Source organism: Stegastes partitus, unplaced genomic scaffold, assembly GCF_000690725.1.
Source record: "Stegastes partitus isolate 25-593 unplaced genomic scaffold, Stegastes_partitus-1.0.2 Scaffold1826, whole genome shotgun sequence".
In the NCBI taxonomy this organism is placed as follows: Eukaryota; Metazoa; Chordata; class Actinopteri; family Pomacentridae; genus Stegastes; species Stegastes partitus.
In genome coordinates, this window is record NW_007579557.1 from 76,402 (window position 1) to 91,045 (window position 14,644).

The 14,644-nt window shown below is 41.4% G+C and overlaps 1 protein-coding gene across 1 annotated transcript in view; it reads left to right on the plus strand.

The window, feature by feature from the left end:
• The window catches only part of mazb (MYC-associated zinc finger protein b (purine-binding transcription factor)), an 11,666-nt gene extending 2,620 nt beyond the window's left edge, over positions 1-9,046 (plus strand). Inside the window, exons 3-7 of the mRNA XM_008302508.1 lie at positions 1,104-1,534; positions 2,068-2,315; positions 3,422-3,485; positions 4,240-4,411; positions 6,472-9,046. Of these exons, the coding sequence (XP_008300730.1) occupies positions 1,104-1,534; positions 2,068-2,315; positions 3,422-3,485; positions 4,240-4,411; positions 6,472-6,815 (1,259 nt within the window). The 3' untranslated portion in view covers positions 6,816-9,046. The remainder of the gene's footprint in view (positions 1-1,103; positions 1,535-2,067; positions 2,316-3,421; positions 3,486-4,239; positions 4,412-6,471) is intronic.
• The last annotated feature ends 5,598 nt before the right edge of the window (positions 9,047-14,644 follow it).

The window sequence follows — 14,644 nt, forward strand, 5'->3', positions numbered from 1 at the left end:
TATTAGTTTTAGATTTCCACTATTAGAACCTGACTCTGCTGCTAAACCTACAAATCGCATCCAACAAGTTATTGGAGTCTCTTTTGTTTTGTTTGGTTTGAAAGCAAACTGTGCCCACAGTGTCACTGCCGTGTTTGGATCTGTAACTACATCCACCAAACGCAGTCGGTCAAATATTAGAAGTTAAACACCTCAAGAATAACAGTTGGTGCCCCTGAATCATAGCAGCAGAAGAAGGATGAGAAACGATGTGAAAATAGTGAATTAAACTCGACTTTGTTTCATCCATTTCAGAAACAGATCTAATGATGATGCAAAATCAGCAGTCGGGCGATTAGAGAATAATTGTGACGGATCTAAACCAAACTAGATGAAGCTTTGATGCTTAGCAGGTCTGCAAATCAGGAATGAAGCTGAAATCGTGTCTCAAATGACAGAAAACTAACCGATTAGCTTCCTTTTTCACTGTTTCCAGCATCGATTCCCTCTCTGGCTCTGATAGCAAAATAAATATCTACAAATTCTGAGTGTTTTTCAGACAAAACGATTAACATGAGGGGATCGTTTTTTACAGTTTCCTGACTTTTTATGCACTGTGTGATCGTCATCAGCAGATTAATTGGTGAAACTAATTGCTGCATTAGGAGTCCTGCACAATAATCATCTCTGATAATCAGTTAATCTGTCATGTTAGCAGTCAACCATGTAGTTGCTAAAGCGAGAAAATTGTAAAATATACCAATCACAACAGACTTCGCAGCATAAAACACAGAAAAGCAGAAACTTTTTGAGAAGTCAGAATCAGCGGGTGGTTTCCATCTGTGCTTGATACGTGACTTCTCATTCATGAGTCATCCATCTTGGTGTCAATTTCTGGTCATCGATCAGTCGGTTATTCCGCTAATTGTTTGAGTACTAAATGTGTTTTAACTGCAAGTCATCAAAACAAGTTCAGATGTAAAGCAGACGAACATTTAACACATTTTATTCACATGATAACGTCACATCACAGTTGGATGACCGGTGATTTACTCATTTAAAAACAAAGATATTAACAACTTTCCTTCTTCCTGTCCTTCTCCTCTCTCCTCCCTCGGCTCCAGTGAAGCCCGTGTCCCGGCCGGCTCGCGCCCAACACATCTGTGCCATCTGCAACAAGCAGTTCAAGAACAACTACAACCTGCGGCGGCACCAGTCGGTCCACACTGGGGTACGCATGAAGGACAGGGCCAGAGAGCAGGCGGAGGGAGCGAAGGAGGGAGCAGCCGGCCAGGTGGTGGCGGCGGCGGCGGTCCCGTCGGTGATGGCGGTGGGGGTCGGAGGGAGGGCGGAGAGGCCCACTGTTCCCCTCTCCCTGCTGCACCTCTCCGCGCCTCCCCCTCTCGCCCCTCCCGGCCTGCTGGCGGGCGCCCAGCAGCCTCCCCTGGGTGCTCAGGATGGTGAAGGGGTTGCCATGCCAAACGTAATGGCTAGTGTTAACCCTCATGCTCCGCCTCCTGCTGCTGTCGTCATGGCCACAGGGGCGACAGTACAGGTGGGTCAGGGCCTTGTGGAGATGGCTGTCGTCAACCCCAAACCTTCAAGCATGTTGTTTCTTAAGCTGCCTGGCCCCGGGGATGGTTAAGCCATCGTCTCCTACTGTTTGGGACTCAGCAAACAGTTGGGTTTTATTTGTGTCACCTGCTTCATATCTGACTGAAACTGCCCCCCCACCGGTGTGTTCAACTTTATGAGGAGTCCATGAGCTCTAATCGGTTCAGGGACCAGTAAACCGGTCCCCAGTTTGAGAAACACTGTGCTAGAAGTCCCCCCCCCACCCCCCACACGCTCCTCTGCATGTTCTCTGTAACACAACCGGCGTGAAAGCAGATAAAGAAATAATTCATCTAACCGTCATGACATGCAGCTTGGTACAAATCATACTAATCAGTTACTGAATGAGTACAATCTCTGTGTATTTGCATGGTTTCTACAGTGGATACAGTTTCTCTGTCTGTGTAGCAGTGGATCTACACGTCTCATCTAAACTCTGGAGTGTGTTTGTCTGCTTGTCTGTTTTTGCCTCAGCGGCCCACAAATCCCAACCCCAACCCGGTGAGGAAGAACCACGCCTGCGAGACATGTGGAAAGGCCTTCCGAGACGTCTACCATCTGAACCGCCACCGCCTGTCCCACTCGGACGAGAAGCCTTTCTCCTGCCCCATCTGCCAGCAGCGCTTCAAGAGGAAGGACCGCATGAGCCACCACGTCCGCTCCCACCAGGGCGGCGTGGAAAAACCCTACATCTGCCCCCACTGTGGCAAGGCTTTCTCCAGGTGAACAGTGGAGTCGGGCATCTTTTATTGGGACTGTCTTAAAGTTGCAGGCATCTTATGAAACCCTTTGAACTCTAAGCAATCAACGTCCTGCACCTCCATGGAAACAGCTAGAAGCTGATTATTTATTTAAACTAAACAAATGGAATCCATGTTTACAACAAGTGCCATTAGGGGTTACCAACACTGAACAAAGTAATGATGACGCTGCAGACTGTAGATGTTTACCTACTTAGATTTCTAATTTGTTTCCAAACTATATCCGTCTTCTTGGTGTAAACACAGCCTGCACGTCAGCCTAAAAGTCCCTACAGTTTTATCTCAGAGTTGGTCACAGCCGACCTACTGATTGTTTGACAGTTGTGCAAAGAAATACAGATTTAAAAAAAAAATGTTTTACACAAATATAATACACAATATGACAATTTTCAGCTTAGATTTTGTTAACGTGTTTAATGGAGCAGGGCGTCACAAATGTGTAGTTCAAGGAACGTCAGGAAAAAAACAGATAACATCCTTCTGAAACCTGCTTTTAGGTTGAGTGTCAGAGCTCACGCTGCCTTTACAAACAATGATTTATACAGATTTGTGTAACTTCAAGGAATCTTTACGCTCCTTAGTTTTCCAAGGTAAAACAAATAAAATATATTTCACCATAACTTCATACATTCTGTATGTTAGCAAACAGAATTTCTTTATTGTTGGGATAAAGTTGGGCTAGCTGTTTAGCCCTGTTTCCAGTCTTTATGCTAACCTAAGCTAAGTGGCTACTTGCCTTCGATTTACATCAGTCCTGTCAAATTCCTGCAAATAGGTTTTTCTTCTCAGAGCTATTTAAGAATTTTAAATGAAAAACATTAAGCTGAAATTTTATTTTCGATACTTGTTTCACCTTTAAAACAGACATGTGAAGAAAATAGCGCACTTCTGTACCAAACATTTTCAAACAAGTCGACAGCACAAAACATAATTGAATAAGCATCCGTTTTTGCTATCAGTCCTCATAAATACAACTTTTTTCTTGTTATTTTACACAAACATGAACCTGTGATTGACATATGCAGCGTTACCCGCTCTGACATCTTCACCTGTCTTTCTGTTCTCAGGCCCGACCATCTGAACAGTCACGTCCGACAGGTGCACTCCTCGGAGCGACCCTTCAAATGCCCCGTACGTCGTGTCTGCTTTGTTCAGCTGCACACAGCATGTTCTTTTCTTTATTCGTGCAGTCACTAAAGCATGTTTATGTGCACAGCGTTCCACATGACTCAAGGTCAACGACTCGCACTTTATCTGCATCTTCAGCGGCCTCACACAGATATCTGCTGAGTAAATGAGCATTGAGGGTATTGCCATGGAAACAGATCCGGATCCAGTACATTTCTATTTGAATCGGAGAACACGCAGTCGGTAGCTGTAATTGTTGTGCGCTGCACTGTAATTGTCATGTTTACTTGCAGCATCCCAGAGCTAGATGTTTACACAAGCAAGACAAACATGCTTTATCACACACTGTACGCCGTGTGTGTGTGTGTGTGTGTGTGTGTGTGTACATATGTAAAACAGAACATATGTGAGGTTGTTTTCCACAGAGAGCCAGAACATTGGCTGATGTTACTTGGCAGGATTGATGTTGTGAGATGACACAAGGTGATAGAAAATTAAAGACATCTGTCACATTCATATTGAATCGCTTTCTTGCACACAAACAAACACACACAACTGAGAACCTAGAATAATCCTACAAACTGTTTCTCTGCTCACACAGCTCAGTTTTTCTGTATGAACTGATGATTCTATGGTATCTAAAACTGTCTAAAATTAAGACCTTTTTAGATTAAACGTTAACTCCTATAACCCCAGTGTGCACAGGACTTTACATTTATGTTTTTTTTCTCTGTATTCACACGTTTTCTTTTTTCAGACCTGTGAGTCCAGCTTTGCTACGAAGGATCGCTTGCGTGCACACATGATTCGCCACGAAGAGAAGGTCCCCTGCCACATCTGCGGGAAGCTCCTGTCCGCTGCTTACATCACAGATCACATGAGGGTGCACAACCAGTCGCAGCATCACGCCTGCCACCTCTGTAACCGCAGTAAGTGCACATTCTTTTATTCACTGGTTTACACTGAGTGCGTATGAATTATGTGCTGAACCGAGCGTCTCATGACTTAACCCTCTGAACCCCAGGCATTTTCTATTCCTGTCATATTTTTCGTCACTGTGGGCTAATTTTTCACTGCAACATAAAGTCCTGCACCTCTGTGGAAACAGCACAACCATGACTAAAAGTAGAGCGAGTTCAAAAATACCATAAATCGTAAAAGCAGAAAAAAGTAAAGTTAGATTTTTCTTCATTAATTGTTTTAGAAAAGTAGAAAAACCCTGGAATTATCATAAATAACATTATTTCCAAATGCCACTGATGCTACAAATACTGGGAAAAAATTGTGATATATATATAGTTTTATTTTACATTTGTATTTGTTTCCATACTTATCTCCTCTCTGCTCAGTGTACATACTGCCTGCAGTCCAGCCAAAAACAACCCAGAAACTTTGCCACATGATTGTTGGTTACAGTTAAGTCACCAGTGACCTCCTGGTTGTGCTGAGGAGTGCAGAGTTTTTTGTTTTTCACAGAATCTGATTAGAGCAAACGGGTTATTTTTGGCAGAATTTAAAATGAAACATCTTTGAAAAAAAGTGAAAGATCACAATTTTAAATTTAGATGTGATCATGTTTCACAGATAAGCAGGACTGTGAAAAAGTAAAAAAAAGTCCAAAGTTTAAATAGTTTCTGGCTGTGATACGTTGTGCAATTTGGAAGATAAAAAAAACAAGATAACATTCCTTTCAAAGCCACTGGTGAGTTTTGGGATTCAGACGGTTAAGGGTGAACCACAGCGTCCACAGTGTCCACAGTCCAAAGGCCAACTGGGAGCGGCGGCTGCACCTCCAGCTCACTTTTGCAACTCGGTTTTCTGTCGTCTCTCTATTGGCAGAGTAGAAAGACACACAATACCCGACAAAGGAGTGAAACAAAAATCAAAACACCGTGTTCAGTCTGTTATTTCACTCTTTTGTCACTTTATGTGAAAGAGGAAGGTCACTGAACTCTTCAAGCTGTAATTTGACACTTTATGAGCAGAAAGTCTGGAAACAGGAGGAAACGTCTTGTTCTGTCCAAAAGTAATTAAATCCACCAAGCAGCACCTTTAAAGCTCTAAAAACATGAAGCGGACTAGTTCTCAGCTGAGAGCAGCAATTTCTTAAAGTCACTGCTGCTTCCAGAGCTGTCCTTTTTATATTTTAGTTTTTGTTTGCATTCAGTAAATGAGATTTAAAGGTGCTTGTATGGGGATTTTTTAAACTTTCTGATTCCAGTTTAACCAATTATTGGATCTGATATTCAGCATCTTTGTTTAGCAGCTATTTTTTTAAACCGATTCATGACAAAATAATTTTTTAAAAGCGATACTCAGGCTTGGATGCAGCCGCCTCTCTCTACCAAAACCCCGCCCACAGCCTCGTCTGATTGGTTACAATTAACCAATCAGCACTGTAGAATAAATACTGAAAAGTTCTCTTGGATTTGAATATATGTAAAACAAAAATAAACGAAGGCATTTCTGTTTTGGAGTTTGTGTTCGTCTTGAATTAGATTTTCATTTGTTAACATGTATTAGTTCCAAATATTGATTATTGGTGTCCTTGATTATCAGCCCTAAAAATACATAAATGTATACTTCAGATGAAGCTGTTGTTTTAACCTGTTTGTAGTTTTTATGCTAAGCTAAGCTAATCAGCTCTTAACTGAATATTTCAATGTCAATCTTCTCATTTAAGCCTCGACAAGAAAGTGAAGAATCATAACATAAAAATTAGATGATAATTAACATTCTGAGATTTTATTCTTATCCTTTAGAAATCAATACTTGTGACTTTATCATCTGTTTTTCTGCTTACATCATGTTTGGACTGTGTTCTTTGCATATGTAACATCAGACTTCCATTTCCCACTTCCTGTTTAATCGATTCGCTGCATTCTTTCAGATGTGCTGATATCTTGCTGTGTCTGGCAGCTGCTGAACTTTTGCTGTGACATCTAAACGTCTCAGTGGAATAACTCGCGGCTCTCCTCTCATCCATCAGGCTTCACCACACTGACATACCTTCGTGTTCATGCCCAGAAGCACCACGGCCAAGAGTGGAAGGACAGTCCGGGCGGCTTCGGCGGCACAGCCTCCGGCGGCGTTCTTGTCTGCCACTTGTGTGGCGTCCACTGCAAGACGCCCACCCAGCTGCAGGGCCACATGGGCACCCACACCAACAGCCAGGCCGCCCCGAGCCCCATCACCTCCAACGTGGCCGCCAGCAGCTCCGTCTCCCTTAGCAACATGGTGACCGCGCCCACCGTCTATGTCACCGGCAACACGGTGGTGGACCTGCTGGTCACGGACTGCTCTAGCATCGCGGCGCCGCAGCAACACAGTTAGCAGTTAGACAGCTTAGCAGTGATAACCTCAGTCCCTTAGCAGAGGGCAAGGTTAGAGAAGGTTGCAGTTACTCGTAGATGCTGATCCGGTTTCAGTTTTGTCACTTATAGGTATAGGATTAAGGATTGGGGGGGGAGGAGATTAGTCGACGGCAGTTTCACCTCAGAGCACCACGGGGAAAAGGCGGAAAGTTAACAAAGGACTGAGAAGACGAACTGGCTGCAGCAGGTTCACTGACACTAACGACAAACATGGATGTGCTGTCCGGATATTCCTGAATGCTCTCGTGCATTTAAGACTCCAATGAAACTGTGGTATTGTGGGCATCTACTGTATTACTCTCCCCTCTCTGCCCTCCCTCCCTCTCTGTCCCTCCCTTAAAACCCTGGCATTGGCTGCTCTCTGCAAGTGCACCAAGTACTGTATATCTCACACCAGCTCTGATCTTACCTCCATTTTGCAACTCACTTACTGAGAATCCAAATGGCTTGCGTTACAAAGTAGCAGGGAGAGAGAGTAGCTCTCGGTTAAAAACAAGTAAAAGAAAAAAAAAAAAAACAACAAAAAAAAGTACATTAGACGGGATGTTGTGTGTTTGAGTGTGCGTAAGTCTGGGCTCCTCTCGCATGTTAGCTTGTTTGTTCACTAAATTTAAGATCAACATTTGATTTCGAAGCCGTAACGCTAGTTTATTAAGTCTCTAACTTGTGGGATGTTCATAGATCAGGACAGAAGATCATACTCGCTGTGGTCGGTATTGAAAACGTGGGATGTATTCGTTCATTTGTTTCCTAAAGGTACAAGAGGTAAAGAAGAGAGTTTCAGGAGCGTCAAGCACCTTAAAAATTGCTATTGGTGGATTCAGTAAGGATCAAAATGGGTTTGAGATTTCTTGGATTTTTCTTGCTCTGAGTCTTCCTCTCTGGGTCTGGCCTTTAAAAAAAAAAAAAAGAAGAAGAAGAAACAACTGCTAATCAACACTTCAGCTTGTGACATAGCAATTGTTGCACCTGAGAACTACCTTTTGCATGAAAAAAAATAAAAAAACAAGCTAGCTCAGTCATGCTTATTGTTAGGGAGCAGTCATGACAAAAGAAACTTTCAGCAGCTCCACTAAGTTAGTCGGCTGTAAACAATAATATTTATGAAAGTGTTGATTTTATTCAGAACATTTTTAAACATTGTTGGCCATTCATTTGATTGTAACCTGTCATTGCCATAGTCCTTCTTTTTTTTTTTTTGTTTTGTTGTTTTCTCTACGTACCAGTCCAATGAGTGAAACTTATGCATTAGATTTAGTCGTTTTAACTCTCTGTATAGCACATAACGTTTTGAACGCAAGTCATTTATCGTTCTCCATTAATCATGTGAAGAATGGTCACGTGTCCGTCGGATACTTTGGTTGCTTTGAGTTTAATCGTGAGTGATGTGCGTGGTGTCGGAAGGGCTCCTAAAGTCACAAGTCAGGAGTCCAACGGGGGTCCGACGACACCGCTCGGTATGCTGTAAACAAATCCTGGTTTTGTACTGGAGTGCTTTTCTTTTTTCTTCTTCCAGTTTTGTGTTGATATGTTACCTTGAGATTTGTAGACTTGTTTCTTTCTTTCTTCCTTTTTTTTTTCTTTTTCTTTTTCTTTCTTTGGAAAATGTGTTCTTCCTGTTGAGAAAATTAGTGATTTATTACGAGTTAATTTGAGCTTTTCTCCATCACACTAAGAAAAAAATAATACCTCTACTCTAGGATTCTGTACAGCTCTTGTGATACATCTTAATGCCTTATCGTACTCAACTGCATTTTAATTCTTTTATGATAAAATATTTCAAATCTTAGTCATGGATTCATTAAGAATATTAATGGGATGTATTTATATTTATATTTTTATATTTCTCAACAGTATGCATGTCTAAAAGGTTGTTAGAGCAAAAAAAAAAAAAAAATCAATGATGCTTACTACAGTCATAAATATTCTGTTATTTTGTAGATGAAGTAGAGATCATGTTATTATTTTGTAATTTGGACAATTTAAAGTAAAAAGAGTAAACGGGCATTGTTTTGTGTGCTGATCATTTCAGTTGCTTTGACGGATACTTAAAGAGGAGTTTTGTTTTTTTTTGTTTTGAATTCACAAGCAAAAAACACGAGCATATCACAGACTGCAACATGCAAAGGGCGACGAAGGGAATCCATAAATGGGTAACACAAAAAAGTAATAAAACTATATTTGCTTTTATGCCACAGTTTCTTTTTTGCCACGTGCACGACTCCATGTGTTTGGTCTGGACAACCGTTTACAGTCGTTGTCGTCCAGCTAGAGGTCAAAACGTCACACGGCTATTTATCTGGTCGTTGATTTGTTCCCTAAAAACTCACCAATGTGCATTAAAGTTACATATTTAGACATTTTTCACTAAACCCCTCCTGAGCACATCGGCTCACTCATGACTCAAACACTGTAAAACGACTCAAGTTATAGTATTGGAGTAATTAAACACGTTTGACCTGGAAACTGATTCTAAAGACGAACTAAAACATCCATCCATTATCTATACACCACTTAATCCTCACTAGGGTCCTGGGGGGGCTGGAGTCTATCCCAGCTGACTCAGGGTGAAGGCAGGGACACCCTGGACAGGTCACCAGTCTATCACAGGGCTACACTTAGAGACAGACAACCAAGCACACTCACATTCACACCTACGGACAATTTAGAATCACCAATTAACCTCAACATGTTTTTGGACTGTGTGGGAGGAAGCTGGAGAACCCAGAGAGAACCCACACTGCACGGGGAGAACATGGAGACTCCACGCAGAAAGATCCCGGGTGTCCTCACCAGGACACAAACCAGCGATCTTCTTGCTGCGAAGCAATGGTGCTAACCACCGAGTCACCTTGCAGTCCAGAACTAAAACATTTCTAAAAAAGAAAAACTTTGAGTCTGCCAATGCAGCTTCTGCTGGTTGACATGTCCTCCTATAATCACATACAAGGTCTAAAGGCAGCACATGTCACCAAACCTGATCTGTACCCTTTAAAAACCTTTAACTTTGAAAGTGTAGCATACTTCACAGAAATGCTGTTGACTCCTTGTAAATACAAGTGTGTCTCGTGGGCTATGAAATGCAGACTGTTTTAAAAAATGTAAAACTAATTCAATTAAAAATTCATACAGCAGAGCTGCTGACTAAGCTCTGCTAATGGATATGGACTCCTATTTTGAAAGTGACCTCACACATACAAATGGTTTGTCCATCAATAATGTGTGAGAGAGACAGAAACAGCAGCATAGTGATGAGAGGTCACTGTTCCAACTTGTAACATTAATATGAATTAAAAAACTCAGTGGATCTGCAATTACTGCTGATTTTTTTCTTGATTTCTTTTTTTTTTTTACAAGTGATGCAGAAATGACAGCAAACAAAACCTTTCTGTATCAACATGAGATCCAAGAAAAGTACATTTACAAAAACTCCAATGTCTCCATTTGAAAGAGCTAAATTCTGTCAATACAAGAACTTAAAGCTTCTTCTGCAAACCACGATGTCCGGTTCTTAAGTGCAAAAACACCTTTTAATTCAGGTTCTGTTGATCTGACATATGTCTGGACATCAGCAATGTCTTTTGATGTACAGAAGCAAAAGAAAACGGCACCGGTACCCATCATCCATCTGTAACTAATCACCAGATAATGAGGCTATAAGCACCACAACTAAACTCTATTCAACCCCAAATCATTTCTTCCATCAAACGACTTCACCCTTGACCGTCGGTTTCTCAGCTGATTCTAGTCAAACATGTGTATTCTAACAGTAAAGATGTTCAGCATGTAGAAAGCTCTCCTGCAGGACTAGTTTGACCTCCAGCTGAGCAGCTCCCTCTTAGAAGTTATGTTTAAGAGACTTATGCGTTTCACAGCATAAACACGAGGTAGAGCAGGATCTGATTGTGGTTTGTCAGTACTTTGTATGCGTCTCCACAGTTCAAAACCAGGCTCATCCTGGCAGAACACAATTTGAAGACAATCTCTCTCAAGGAGACCAAAGCAGCAGATGACTCCTGATTGTCTTGATGCTGCCGGACGAAAACCACGGAGGAATCTATAAGAATCAACCTGAGGAATAGTAATAAGTGTGCGTCAATGCTTCGGCATCTGCACGATTAATAACCACACAGAAAGCCTCACCAGACAACCTTGACAGGATTTATAGTTATTTCACATATGAAAATCCACTGGTGTTGAGAAAGTGGGAATTTTAACAAGGTAAAAACAAGAAGTAGGTTTTCACCAGAGCAGATCTTTAATTGTTATCATTTTAACACAAAACACGTGCTTAAGTAAAGCAGAATTCCTCCTGGTGGTTTATTTCTGGATGTATCATGAATTCCTGCTGCCCGTCATTAATAAATAATCAGCTCACTATGTGCTGTGATTAGTGAGTGCTCGCTGTGTTACGTGTCGCCACACAATTAGACACAAAAGCCATTTCAGAGCTCACATTTTCCTCTAAATGTGAAACAGCTTTTAGTGACAAATCACATTTTTTCCACACACATCACATCCCTGACAGCTTTACAATCAAGTGTTCTCTCTCATTTCCTTACAGTGAAGGCTGTTGATGTAAATTAGGCACGTCTGTCCTTCACCCCCGGCTTGTCAGTCGCCACCTGCAAGATGTTTTTATTCCTCCACGCTGTGGCCAGCTGTGGCCAGAGGCGTCATGTGTTCAGGCTGCCGTCCATCTCCTACATGGACACAAGACCTCTTGGAGGGAATTTCTTAAAATATAGCACAAACATTCACACAGACTCCAGGATATAAGGCTTAGAGTTTTATTATAAAAAACACATTTAACTTGATAAATCACATGCTAATTATAACTAATTCTCACAGAAGTGTCTGGAAAAAACAGATACAGTCGTCCTCTAATGTATTCACACCCTCCCATGTCACTGAAATAAGATGAATTGACAAAAGTAATAATAAATAAACATTTAATGAAAATCATGACCCTTTGAGCCAATCACTGCAACCAAGTGTTTTCTGTGACTCTCAGTCAGACTTCTGCACCTGTTGACAGCTATGGCCCACTGCTCATCAGCAAAGTGCTCTAATTTGTCCCAGAGTTTTTGTTTTTAAAAATTAAATTATTCTTTTCAACCACAATTCAAAAGCAATGTCTTATTTCACTAAATTATAATTTAGCAAATTTTTATTTATTATTACTTTTTTCAGGTTCTAGTTATTTGCTGTGAATTTTGCCTTTTCTTTAATGGAAGGTTATGAATACATGTGAGGACGACTGTATGTGATGATGCTTTATATCCAAAAGGCCAAATCTGGACAAACGTGGATCTAAACTGCACCTTCATCAGTTGGTGGAAGCGTTCAGACACGAGCTGGAAGCTGCGGTTGGTTTCAGGACGCTGCTCTTTGCTGTGCCGCTTCCCAACCCTTTAACTAAAAACATAATGAAACATGCACCACGCCCCGGCTTGTAAATGTGACATCAACAAAGACAGCTGGGTCGTGCAGCAACACGTCCACGTTTGCAGCTTGACTTAAAAAAACAGCTGCATGTTTCTATCAGAACAAGTGCTGCTCAGTTTTCGTAGAAGCTGTGAAAAACCTTTTTAACTTATAGAACCACTTCCACATTCACAGGAGTCTGTGCAACATCTAGATCTTCTACATGGAGGAATATCAACAGTGCTTCTGTACATTTCTTGTTTACTTCTTTTTTTACTGAAATGACATTTTTTCTATTTGACAGAATTTCAGGAAATACAAAAAAGAATAAATACATTTAAAAAATGAAGAAACACCACTGAAGTTAATGAAACAAGAACCGCCTGATAGAAGCTGATGGACTGGAACTTGCTATTCGAGGAATGTTGACTGCAGAACCTGTTGCTTTGAGGATCCAGTACAGGTGTCCTCTTTTTTTAAAAACACATCTTGCTGAAATCACCCAAAGTGAACCCCGACCATGCAGCAGAAATAGACTGCAAAGGAATCTGGAAACAAACACATGCTATGCGTTTGATGAAAGACACGACGCTCCTGCTGTTTCTTCACTTGACAGTCGGCTGTAGTGGAAGCTGGAGACAGGTTCACACACACTGGTGAAAGTCATTCTGGGAAACAAAGGAAAACCCAAATACAATATAAGTCACTGATATCATTTTAGGTAATAAAGCTGCACCACAACCAGGTAAACTATTTGTTACAAAGCTCGGTGGATTCTAGTTTCTTTTTTTTCTGGTATTTTAGTGACTCATGTTTCTACCCTCCACATCACGGCTGCATGTCTGCTGACTGGAACATCACACATCATGTTTTCCTGAACACTGGTTTGACTTCTGCTCTGCACGTTTGCTTTTCTGTAGTTTAAAATATTTCTATGCTCTGTTCAGCTTTGATAGGACACATTTATTAAAGCAGTAATTAACAGTTTTATTAATAAATGCTTTTCATGCCAGTTATAAGACATGAATAGGAAGCACTTTGAAGTTGTCAGAAACTTGCTCGGACTTCCTCTTGCTTTTCTTTTGATCTCTATCATTTATTGTGGGTTATATCGTTGATAACCTGAATAGAAAACTGCTTTTTAATTGTTTTGTCCTGCCTGCATGTATCCCTGTGGAGCTACAAGTTTCTGATTTGGAGTTGCTGACCTTATGGCCTCTCCAGCGGTTACTGTTCTCTTACTTATTGGTTGTTTTGTCTCTCCTCTATCCTCATCCTCCTTCAGCCTGGCTCTGGACGTTCCTTCCTGTTGCCCCAGAGCTTGTTTCAAGGGAAACTTATGATTTCTTTGGTTTGTCTTTATAATTTAGAATTTTTACCTTTCTATGTAAAGTATCCTAAAGTGACTTTTGTTGCACATTGGCACTCTATAAATCAAACTGAATGGATTATTTCCCTCCAGTTTATTTAGTTCCACAAGTATCACATACAACTATCATCTATATGAGCCCTGTGTGCGTGTTACATGTGTGAGTTCATGTCCCTGACCTACATACGCTTTGAGCAAACTATTAGACGTGGTCACAGGATGGTGCATAAATGATGTATTATCACTAACTAAAAGGAGAAACTGTCCTGACTGATGTTCCAGATCTCTCCATTAAAACAGTACAAGACTGTGTTACAGTTTGAATGTGGCCTCAAAAGGCGACGCCAGGTTATCTCTGCAAAGCCTGAACAAAGTTGCATTGATTGTCCTGTAATCTGCAAGCTTCTGTGTCAAGCTGCCAAATGTCAGGACGTGATCATCCCGAGCATGTGTGATAAGGAGCAGCTCAGGTCCAGTTAATTGATTCGTTTATTTGCTCAATAGCACGGGATTTCTTTACCGACACAAAGGGCATTATTGAGCAGGCATGCTTAAGGCTGTCCTAATTATTTTCAGATCTGTGATGATTTTGTGAATTAAACACATAAACGCTGGGTCCTGCTGTGTTCAATGTTTTTTTTCTTTTCTGAGTGGACAGATTGGATATTGCAGGAATAGATGGCCTCCTTATGTGGGATCCATTCAGCGTTTTCCCTGCATACAAAACAACAATTTACAATTTTCCAAAATGCAGCGCTGTGACTGGTGCAGATTTCTCGTCATGACATGAGCTGCTGCTGCCTGGACCTGTAGGAACTAGCTGGCGCAGCAGTCCTCAGTGTTGAGTCAACGTTGCATCTGGGAGGCTGAGGCAGCGGCATCTCTGCTCTGCTGTGGATGACATGACATAGCGGACCGGAGCAGCTAGCGTTACCTTGACACCTGGACCGCATCGTGTCGTTGTCTTTGCGTCGGTGCAACTTGTGTTAATT